The sequence below is a fragment of the Rhinolophus sinicus genome, linkage group LG03 (assembly GCF_036562045.2).
Source record: "Rhinolophus sinicus isolate RSC01 linkage group LG03, ASM3656204v1, whole genome shotgun sequence".
NCBI classification, from domain to species: domain Eukaryota; kingdom Metazoa; phylum Chordata; class Mammalia; order Chiroptera; family Rhinolophidae; genus Rhinolophus; species Rhinolophus sinicus.
Window position 1 is genome coordinate 189855910 of NC_133753.1, and position 12212 is coordinate 189868121.

At 44.6% G+C, this 12212-nt stretch overlaps 1 protein-coding gene across 1 annotated transcript in view; it reads left to right on the top strand.

The window, feature by feature from the left end:
• ANKH (ANKH inorganic pyrophosphate transport regulator) overlaps positions 1–12212 on the top strand; it is a 125030-nt gene that overhangs the window by 77611 nt on the left and 35207 nt on the right. The window contains exons 3-4 of the mRNA XM_019753533.2: positions 7484–7602; positions 10539–10622. Of these exons, the coding sequence (XP_019609092.1) occupies positions 7484–7602; positions 10539–10622 (203 nt within the window). The remainder of the gene's footprint in view (positions 1–7483; positions 7603–10538; positions 10623–12212) is intronic.

Consider the following 12212-nt stretch of genomic DNA (forward strand, 5'->3'; position numbering starts at 1 on the left):
TTACAGTGGGCCCTAGGCTGTATCTGAGAACTTGGACGTCCTTTGACACCAGTAGGCATTTTTTGTGACATGTCTGGGACAACCATATTGAATAAGGCAGATTTATTCTAGCATTCATGGAAGTATGTTTAATACAGCTTTAGCTAGTGCTCTAAATTAAGAAAGATCTATATATCTGCTTATTTCCTTCTTTATAACCTCATGGTCTCTAAAGACATTTTTAATATTTAGTAAAGTTAGATGCATTTTATCATTCTGCATATTCTTCCTGCTTACTAACTAGTGCCTTGGTTAGGTACTCTGAGATTTTTTTTTTTTCTCAAAGATTGTGTATTATTACATGATGCTTTCCAGGCATTGGAGAAGTCCTAGTTCCCAGCATGATATTCTCTATTTTCGATTTCTTTTCCCCCAATCTGGATGAACTTCGACACTTCATACTTTCAGTATCTACTAATAATCTACCAATCGCTGGACGATCTTCTTCACGTAGAAGGGGTTTCAAATGTGAGCATCTCCGTATTTGAAAAACCAGTTTCAGACATAGCTCCTTACCTTCACTCACCTGGTGTCATCTGTGGTCATCAGTGAACGGGTCACAAGAGGACTTTAGAGACAGGCTCAGGCCAAAGAGCACCAAAAGCTCTATTACTGTGTTTGCCCCAACAAAGGATAGAACCTTCTCCTAGGTCCTTTTCATTACATTTGCTATAGATGAAGAATTTTTCTTCCTTGTGTTTCATACTCGTGTCCTCTGATGCTTTTCTTTTTCTTTTTGGGCCCCACCATGAGCCAGGCGTTCTCTCCTTGAGAGATTTGCACAGGTTGTGGGTTTCCCCAGACGTGGCTGGAGCGGATCCCACTGACCACACAGACACTTCCCCAGGGATGCAGGGTGGAGATTGTGAGGGAAAGATGGCTCCAGAGAAATGTACCCAACAGCCCCCCACCACAAAACCTTATGCAGTGAGCCAAATGAGAAGACACCTGGAATTGTGTTGGACTGACAGACGTGCAGATTAGAAGATCCACTGGCCCAGAAGTTCACGTCTCATCTATGCACACCCATTGCCTAGCTCTAGATGCCCAAATTGCAGGAGCCTTTGGGGTTTTAGTTCTTGGCCTTTTTGTTCTTGGCCTTTGTTGGAACCTGCCAATAAGTCTCCCTTTTGAAGCTAACTTGTAGCCACTAGTCTTCACATGAACTCATCTATGAGACCATTTTTTTAAAAAATTGCAAGGCACCACCAGACCTTAATTTAGGCCACTCATCTAGGTACAGGTGGTGTCCTTTCTCTCTCAGTCTATAAAAGAGGGAAACTTGCTGACCTTGCATTTGATTTCATTTGGGTGCAAGTTAATTTCACCGCTTGAAATTAGTATGGCCTGACCCCTAATTGATATAGATGTGCAAACCACTGCTGTGGACTTTTTTCTTTAATTTCTTTACACATTTACTCCCAACAGTGACCTGTACGTCTTCTTTCGTGTTCCAGAGCAGCCTGGGCAGTCAGCAGAGCTCAGAGGAACAACACTTGTGCAACTGAAGTAATTTTTAGAGTGGTTCTATTTGTCAGTCTTCCCTTGTCAACAGAGTTTTCCGTTATTCATGGATTATAAAGCAGCCCGCAAAGGGTGAATTCATACAATTTGCTGTAGTTTAAACTAACAAGGGTCCTAGGAATGAACATGCAGTTTCAATGTAGTCTCACAATTTATCGCTATGTAACAAACCACCCCTAGACTCAGTGACTCAAAACACGAGCATTTATTCTTGCTCACCAGACCATGGGTCGCTGGGCAGTTCTTTTGGAAGAGGCTGTGCTCATGCCTCTGTGGTCACCTGACAGTCAGGAGGAGGCTCTGCGGATCTTGGTGGGCTCCCTGGGGGAGGCGCGGGGCATCAGCTGACTCTAGGCTGCTCTAGATGGTGTGTGCTGGCTCTCTCTTCCACATAGTCTCTCATCCTCCACTGGTGTCACCTGGACTTGTTTAGATGGCTGTGGCAGTACTCCAAGTGAGAGGAATGGGACAAGAGTCAGAAGTGGCACGCCATCACTGCCACGACACACTCCTGGCCAAGACAAATCACAGGCCGGCCCAGGTTCCTCAGGCGTAGGGAATTAGACCCCAAATTTTGACAGGAGGAGCTACAACATCACAATGCAGAGTGAGAATGTAAGGAAGAAGAATTGGGGGCATCACTCTACCAATTATTCAGTCAACATATACTGAACCCCTTCTATGTGTCAAACACTGGGCTAGCTCCTGGGGATTCAGACATGACTAAGGCATGCTTTCTAGAGAAAAGGAGGTATATTACACAGTAAACCATTACAAACCCTGCTCTACCAGATCTTGATACCAATGAGGTAGAACTTGTGTCCTGGTGTTAAGATTTCACATTTACTTTTCTTACTTTGGGCATGGGTTTATGATCTCTCTCCCAATCCTGGGCAATGTTTATACCTCCCAGCCCCGTACCCTCCAGATGAATGTTGCACAGAGCAGATTATAGGTGAGCATCTCATATGTCTGTGCCCCAGCCCTCGTGCAGGTAACCAGCCTCCTCACCTGTGCTGGGTTAGTTGGCACAGTGCCTGGCCTGTATAATTCATTCAATCATTTGTATTGAAGTGATTTAAATATCAGCCATACAAACCCACACACTTTGGAAATGATACATTAGAAACACAGGGGTGAAGTTACCCATCCCAGTGAAAAGCCTAATAAACCGAACAGAGTGGGCCAATCAATAGTGAGACTTTTAAGCAGGGGAACTTGGCAATTTCAGTTAGACTAAGGGTTCTTACATTTGCCTCTTGGAAATACATGTATTATCCTGTTATTAAAATGGGAGGAGGGTTTTCTCCTGGATTCCCATGGGAAAATACAGCCATATAGACTTGTTTTCGTTAGTGTTAGTATTTCATGGCATTTTGCGACACGTGCTAATGACTTACTGGATGAACAAGCTTCAGAACCACTAGTTCTGGAAAGGGTCCGTCACCCTGGAGGCCTGAGGTCAGAGGAGCAAGGGATTCGGTTCCTCCTTGTTTGGGTGGGGTCAGAGCTGTAGACCTGTAAATAGGTCATCAGCCTCTTGCTGCGGCCACGTAGGATAGCTATTTACATCTGGTCAAAAACCTTGTTTAATTTTTCTTTTTCATGTTCTGCCCTTCATAAGGAATACGAGCTTTTTCAGAACAATCTTGGTAAGGCAGTTTATAGAAGTTGAAGGTTACTAAACGTTATTAAGGCAGCTAGACTGGTAATTATGGACTCGATGCAAAGCACTTTAAACAAATTACCCCCAGCCAACAGCTAGAAAGAGCTGGAGGGCACAGGATGGGAGGGCAGGGAGACAGGGTGAATACCCGCTGTTGGGATTTTATTTTCCCAGCTCACAGGGTAGAAACAATCTTTGTAGTTATAATCAGACTCTTCTTCTGCCCTGTAGGGGAGGAGTAGAAGGAAGGAAGGAAAAAAAAATAAGGAGAAAAAGCTTTCCTCGGCCTCTGAATTTTTCTGGTACCTGAAAGAGGAAAAGAAGGAAAGAGAAGCAAAGGTAGCCTTGGGCCTCTAGTACCCGGGAACCTGAGGACCCCAGAAGAGCCCAGCATGAGCTGCAGGCTGAAATAAACAGGGCCGGGGACACATCCTGGCAGAGTCAGAAAGCTGGGCTGGGCTCATCACCCATAAGTCAGTCCTTCAGACCCTGTTAAACTTTAAAAGTTTACCTTTCATTACTCTGCCGAAAAGCACCGTTTGTGATATTTTAGTGAAAACATTCTGACATATGTAGGTATATTTATAGAGTATAGAAAAGCTTATTTATATTGACCTCTGCCGTCCCCGGCAACGTAAGCAAACTGTGTGCTCTGCTTTCAACGGCTCAAACTCACATGTCCTATCTTTCTTGCCGCTGTCCCAGAGCCTCATGGGAAAATAATTCTCTCTGTTTCTCAGAAGCCTCCTATATGAGTGTGGGGGCAGAGCCCCAGAAAGTAGTTTCCAGGCTCTCAGCCTCACATAGACAGGTGCTGGCTCAGGTAGTAAGTGGCCATCAACTGTGATTGCATGGCCATCAGCTGTGGCTAGTTGGCCGTCAGCTGTAACCAGTGAGCCATTGGCCACTAATATAACTTCTGTGGTTACACTAGAAGGGAGGAGGAAGAATGGGGCTAGCAAGAAGATGGCGGCTGGGCTGGCAAGTGTGGATGGCAGTTTGCGGACAGTGTGGATCCAGCCTCCAGTGAGAGTATAGTGCCGCCAGAGAGAATATAGTGGTATGACTCCCCTATCTATGGCTCCGTGGGTGTTCCTTTTTGGCCTCACCATATCCTGCGTTCTTGTGTGGGGAGCGGGAACAGAGACTCTGCATGATACCCTGCACGACAAATGGCGCAGCGAGCAGGGTCTCCCGCATGACAATGAATTTGCTAGGGCTCTCCTAACAAACTATCACAGACTGGGGAGCTCAGACTACAGACATTTGTTGTCTCAGTTCTGGAGGCTGGAAGATCAAGGTGTCAGCAGGGCTGGTACCTTCTCAGGCCATGAGGGAGAATGTCCCATGAGGGAGAATGGCCCAGGCCTCTCCCCCAGCTTCAGGTGGTTTGCTGGCATCTTGGTTTGTGCAGGCACCACCTCGCTCGCTGCCTTCAGGTTCACGTGGCGTGACCCTGTGCACATTTATCTCCGTCCAAACTTGAAGGACAGCAGTCATAATGGATTGGGAGCCACTCTACTCCAGTGTCACCTCATCATACCTAATCACCTCTGAAATGACCCTGTTGCCAAATCAGATTTGGTCACATTCTGAGGGCTGGAGACTAGGATTTTACGTAGGAATTTTGAGGAGACCCAGCTCAACCCATGATACCACCCTCTTGAGTTCAGCCTTTCACCAGTTTTGTGGACCCCAGCTTTGGTTATACAGTCAAGTCCACTCGGCTGGCATCTTATATCAACTCTAACCTTTACCAGGGAATATTAGCTCATGAGCTATTCATAGCCGGCCCTGGGCTCTTGCACATGGCGTTGCACTGCTCTGCTCGCCCCGCATGGTTGCCGTTACCGTGGCCGGCAGCCTCTGCCAGCGTCCGGCACTCGTGTGGGCAGGATGGCGATCGTCTCCTTGCAAGTCCCAGCACAGTGAACATTTCCTGACTGAGTGAAAACAGATGCACAAATAAACAGCAGCAGCAATAAACTTTGAAACAAAATTTCCAAGGTTCAGCACCTAAAGTAGACCATTTGTACGAGAAAGTAACATCTTTGTTCTGGCTTTCAGATTCTGTCAGCTTATCTCAGGTCTGAATGCCTCGGGTGGGCCCTTCTCTACTTCCCTTTCACCTGTGTGCCTTCTGATCCAAATAGGAACATCACAGCTGTCTCCTTTCTACCTTGGTCATTGCCATAACTAATCCCACCGCCCCAGGTCTTTCCTCTTTCTGTCGGGTGACACCCTCCCTCCTGGATGTATCTTCTTGGTGCCTCAATGGTCCTGCTGGCCCCACTTCACTCCACACCTGACATCTTTGCTTACCTGGCAGCTCACCTTATTGTTTTCCCTCTGTCCCTCCTTGGAGGGCTTGGCCCTCTCTTCCTGCATTTGCCTCTCCCATTCCCCTTGTTCTCTGCACACCTTAGTCCTTCCTGCCTCCTTCCCCTTGAAATCACTTTCTTGCACCTCTGCCCCCAGTGGGATTCCCATCTGTGCATTTAAATGTCCTTGCTATCATGCCAAGGACCTCCCATAATTCAAGACTAATCCTGACAGAGGACGGATGGTCATTTCTTTTTATCAGTTAAAGTGGTAATAAGTTGTTCCCCAAGCTTCAAAATGGGGGGAGGGATTCTTATTATTTGTCATAAAGTGAAACTCACACTGCATTCTATCTCCTCTCTGATTTCAAAGCAGCTTCTACAGTTGTCACGTACATTAACATTCATATTGATAAAAGAAGGAAAGCAGCAGGAACACTGCTAATTCAAGTACTCTGTAAAACATAATAAAAAACACATAGAGGGTTATTTTCCTGTACAGTCTAAATATGGATTAATGAGGTAGAAAAAACTTAGTATTTTATTTCATCTCTGCTAATATCTGTCGGAATGCCTCGCTAATACATTAGGAAGTCCGTTTGCTTTCTTTCTTTACATCTGTTTGGCACGTTGGCATTCATTCAGCTCATATTGGTTAAGTGCCCACTAGGTTCCAGTCACACTCTGATCACAAATCCTGATGTAGGAGGGACTTCAAAAGCACTTCAAAGAGATCCTTTTTCCAAAGGGTAGGGCTATACCCAGAGTTGCCACCCTCTACCCCAAAAATGAAACACAAAGAATGGCAAGTGGTGAAAAGCTAGCTTTAAACTTTTTACTGAAAAGGTATGGTAACATCTAGGAATTTTCTCTTAGTAAATAATTAAAAATATGTGTAAGCATTTAGCGTCAAAGCTATTCATCAAGCCTTGTTTTAGAATACCAAAATAATGGAAGCCACCTAAATGTACACTAATAGGACATTAAAATGATACTAAGTGAAACTACAAAAAGAAATCTAGTGCAACCATTAAAGTGTAGAAACAGGTCATAGAAAGGTTTCATAGTTTTCAAAAGAGTATACGAGGTCTGACAAGTTCGCGAACTCATCCTGGAAAAGGGCTACACACCTCATTGCTGAATATCACTATGGTCACCTTTGAAGTGCTCCCCTTGGGAAGTTATGCACTGATGCCAGCGCCAAGTGCACCCTTCAAAGCAATTTTGGAACTCTTTTTTCTGGAATGGCCATCAGAGCTGTCGTTGTATTATCTTTGATGTCCTAAATGTCATCAAAATGTCTTCCTTTCAATATTTCCCTTCTCTTTGGGTAAAGAAAGAAGTCATTGGGGGCCAGATGAGGTGAGTAGGGAGGGTGTTCCAATGCAGTTATTTATTTACTAGCTAGAAATAACCTCACAGACAGTGCTGTGTGTGTGAGCTGGTGCATTGTCATGATGCAAGAGCCACGAATTGTTAGTGAAAAGTTATTTTCATCTTTTTCATGCAGGCTTTTCAGCACTTCCAAATAATAAACTTGGTTACCTGTTTGGACAAACAGTTGGTACAAATTCATAATGAATAATCCTTCTGATATCAAAAAAAGGTTAGCAACATCGTTTTAACAAAGTTCATTGTCAGACCTCATCTATACAGTATGATCCTATTTTTCTGTTAAAACACACATGCACCCCACACACCCCCATAAAAGAACTGGGCGATTAGAGCCCAGAGTGTTCACCGTGACCTCCCCTCTGGGTAGAGGGATGAGATTGTAGATGATTTTCTTCTTTTGACTCATCTAAATTTTCTTAGTTTTCTACAAAAAAACCCCACAAATATTATGTTTAAAATTGTTTTCAAATTTTTGAGAGAAAAGGCATAGAGATGACTTTTTCTAAATGTCACCATATATGTTTTTTGATCTTTACAGCTTATAGTGACTTAGGCTACTACATTATCAACAAACTACACCATGTGGACGAGTCGGTGGGGAGCAAAACGAGAAGGGCCTTCCTGTATCTTGCTGCCTTCCCTTTCATGGATGCAATGGTGAGTAGAGAAGACTGCTGGCTTTTTGTTTGTGTTAAAATATGCATAACATAAACTTTACCATCTTAACAATTTTTTACGTATACAGTTCAATGGCGTGAAGTACATTCACATTATTGAGAATGTTCAGAGAACTCTTTTCATCTTGTGAAACTGAAACTCGGTCCTCATTACACACTAACTCCCTACCCCCTCCCCCAGCCCCTGGCGACCACCCTTCTCCTTTCTGTCTCTGAATTTAACTACTTGAGGTACTTATTAGGAGTGGAATCACAGCAGTATTTGTCTTTTTGTGACTGCCTTATTTCACTTCGTATAATGTCTTCAGGGCTCATCCATGTTGTAGTATGTGTCAAAATGTCTCCTTTTTAAGGCTGAATAATATTCCATTGCATGTATATATCACATTTTGTTTCTCCATTCTTCCAGCAGTGGACATTTGGGTGCCACCTTTTGGCTATTGTAATATTGCTGTCAACTATTGGGTATACAACTATCTCTTTGAGTTCTGTTTCAATTCTTTTGGGCACATACCCAGAAGTGGAATTGCTGGGTCATATAGTAATTCTCTTTTTAACTTTTTGAGAAACCACTATACTGATTTCCATAATGGCTTCACCATTTCACATCCAGCAGTCAGAAGGGTTCCAGTTGGCCATTGAGTTTTAACCAGTCCAACGTGTCAGTTTATTTTATGAGAATTGTCTATATTCGCTATAAGTTCTGGCAGGCAGCAAGAGAGACTATTAGAAAAAATTGATTCAAATGTGTAATTCTTTTCTTATATATTCAGGATCAAGGGATCAGGATAGCTTTCTGCTAAACTTGCCACTTGGGTGGTATAAACACCCAAAGCTTTTTAGAATAAGAATCTCTTGAATACACTGATAGGATTTCATTGCTTTAATAACCAGCTTTACCTGGGTATTAGCTAAGGGCAGCTCACTTCCACAGATTAAATTCTTTGATACCAAAGAGTTCTCGGAGAATGCTTTTTTTTTTTTCTATTCATCTGTGTTATAGACACAGAAGACTTACCAAAACAAGTATTTCCAGTCATGTCCAAGGCTGGAAAATAAGTCCTTTCTTTGGGCTTCATTTTAAATTATCCTTAGAAGGAAGGAGACTTAAAAATATGTGAATCTGCAGTTTTTTATCATTCCTACCTCAAGTTCTGCATACAGTAGACACGTGAGGTAAGTGGGCGTCCATATTGGGATGAGGCAGCAGCCCCAAATCCACGGAGGAATGAGGTGAAGTAAAAGGACGCATGGCCCACCTTCTCAAATGTTATCAGAAGTCTTAGTTTGCCTGTAGTTAGATTGACATGTTCTCAGGGGCTCTCTGACAGCTACCCAACCCGTTTGCAGGGTAGCCTTAAGTATTAAACTCAGCTTTGATGCGAACGTTCTGATTCTCGAGTGTGGTGACATCACTTTAGGCGGAGAATCTGGCCATCAGAACACTTATACCTGGATTGTCTTTTTTCTTATCGCCAGGTGTAATCACTCTGGTAGTTGACAGACACCCAGAAAAGAGAAAGGCAAAAGGATTGGAGTCTACAGAACGACTCCCCGAGGTGTCCATGCTGGCTTACGAATGGCACCACAGTGCTTTCATATCAGTTAGGGAACTGAATGGAGTAACGTTTTATACATCCTAGGAGAGGAAAAGCCTAACTGCCTACTAGGCAGAGTCCATGGTATTGCTCTAGAGCCAGCCCACTTGCCTGTATTGTCAACACACAAGAATTACCATCGTACAGTGAATTCAGGGAATTGTGAACTATTAGTACAGTGAATCCCAGACTCTCAAGTGCCTTGTATCCCATGTCCCCTCAGCTGTATTTATTTGCCATGAGAGAGTTTCTAAAACTCAGCATAACACCAGAACATGTGTAATGAGCACCCTTTTCTTCCACATTTCATCTACCAGTTCCCCCAAAGACCCCACAAGTAAGAGACTGCTAATAAAAAAAGAAAATAATGAACATTTACAAAGAGCAGGACATCTCCCCAAACACACATACACACACATACACACACTCAGACACACATTCACCTGCAGCATGCCCTGTTATATTGGTTGGAGAGATAATATTTGAAAACCACAAAGCTTATCCAGGTGGCTTTTGGTCAACAAAGATAGCCCAGAAATTGCTATTTGCAAATGTTATCTATAGTTTGCATTTCTTTTTACATTTGGCACCTTGGAACCTATAAGCCAAGGAGGGAAGGAGATGTCGCAGCTGCTATGTAAAGTCTTGACACAGACCTGTGTATCTCCGATGAAATGTTATTTCTGCGTCAGTTCAGATTGGCCTTTATAGCTTAGGATGGTCCTTAAACAGGTCCTATGGTGAACATCAAACCTCTAAACCTGCCGTTCCCTGGGCTTTTCATCGTCTGCTCCTCTTAAAGGACCTTCGTCTTAATTTCCCTGAAAGGCGCAAAGTGTCAGATCAGATCATGCCCAAACTTGAAGAGAAGGAAACAGTGGAACCCTAATCAGTCAGTGAGAACCTGTAATGAGGGGAGTGACTCAGAACCAAATTAGGGCCCTCATTATAACATGCTTCGTCCACAGAGAATGCTGGCTTTGTGACTCCCACTGCTCTGAGAGAGACCAGTTTCCTCCACTCTTGGTTTTCACCCCATTTTCCTGCCAGGCTGAACCTAACTGGGCCACCAGTCTGCATTGACTGCTACGCAATAAATACTGTGCAGTCACTGATGCCATGGAAAAATCTAATGTGGATCTCGCCACCTGGCCAAATTACGGTCATTTTACCAACCAAAGATTTATCGAACCTGTGCCTGTTACAGAGGTTTTGGGGGGTATAACGTGTATTTCAGGAAGGCCCAGTAAATCACAATGACCAGAAATAATGCAGTCCTGCAGGTGTATCTCATGCGAAATTCCTTTCCTTCCTGCAGGCGTGGACCCATGCTGGCATCCTCTTAAAGCACAAGTACAGCTTCCTGGTGGGTTGTGCCTCCATCTCGGACGTCATAGCTCAGGTAAATACGGTCCGTGTGTCAGTCAGAGTGCTTGCAGCCCCTTCCGGGGCGTGATAGAACGCACCAGTGCCTCCTGGACCTTCACTCACTCTGTGGTGTGTTCCTACATGACTCACGTCAAATGTGGATGTCAAGAAATGTTTGTACTCTTGTAACACAAGTCTGTCTACTCTTGCTAGAATGAGGGTTTTCGGAAATTAAATGTAGTATCAGAGGTTTTGACCTGTATTTTTAAAGAGGTTGCATGTGGAATGACTATAAAGTCACAGCTAGTAGCTTTTGGGGTGGTCATAGGGTCACTGTGCACTTGGCTGGGTAGACACTTGGCCCTCTGTGTGGCCCAACAGTCCATGGCCTGTCACTTGGTTCTAGAGAGAGCTCTTAGGAATGAGTCTTAAATGTTGTTTCTCATGTTGTTGCCACGCAAGGCTGCCATTCACGCGTTGTTTCCCCACATTTAAAAAGAACCAGGAAGTCAGGCACTGTCTGAGAAGTGCACTGCACTGCTGGTGGAGTCCAGTTCCCTGGGGGCTGGCTCCAGCCCTGGTTTTCCATTCGCTTTTCTTTTTTCTTCCACCACAGCTACCTCATGAAAAATTTCAGCAGAAAATTAGATTTAATTCCTATAATCTGTAAATTAGACAGAATTCCTACAATCATGGATTTGGGAGAATGATTTCTTCATAGAGGAGGAGGTTAGACTGACTTCTATTCATGAAGGATTTACTTCATACCCTAGATTTATACCATCTATAACGTGATTTATGATCTCCAAATAAATATCTGTAGCCAAGCCTTCTCCTGTGAGCTTTAGACAGGGTATCGAAATGTCTCTGAGATGTTTCCACTTAGGTTCTTCAAAGGCACCCTAAGCTTGAATCCTTATCTTCTGTATCAAGCATTTTGCTTTTGTGCAAATTAATGGCATTGCCATCTGCTCAGAAACCTGAGGACCACCCTAGGAGCATCCCTCGTCATCACCGGCCTTTTGGATTTACTCCTAGAGATTTGTTTTTTATCCGCCTCTTCTTCCCATCTTGGCTGCACTTGCCCTGGTCTAAGGAAACCCCCTCCCACCTACACGACTTGAGATGCCTCCTAACTCACCTTCATCCTTCCCCACTCTGGCTTCCCTGTGTTCCTGAGATAAAAGCCAAAATCCTGACGGTGGCCTGCAGGGTGCTCTCCTCTCGTCCCTCGCTTTCTGCCCTCCAGCCGTACTCCTTTCAGGGCCTGGGTGTGGCTGAGCCCCTCCCTCTGGGGGTATTTGCCAGGATCCCTCTGCCTCAGATCTCCCCACCTACCACCAACTCCGGCCACCCCCGCCATTCCTGCCAAGGCTGTAGGTCTCGGCTCAGACTCACTCCACGTGGGACACCCTCCCTCATTCCACAGCCTGGGCTCTCACAGTCGCCGTCCTCTTTCCTCCACAGGCCTTGTCACAGTTTGTCATTGGACTTTGCTGGCATCGCTGTCAGCTCCAAGATGACAGAGTCTGGGACTGTGTCTTGTGTCGTGGCAGCCCCAGCACCTGGTGTGGGGCCAGCAGGAGCAGGCTCTCGCTGGGAAAACCCTCGGCACTGAGACTGG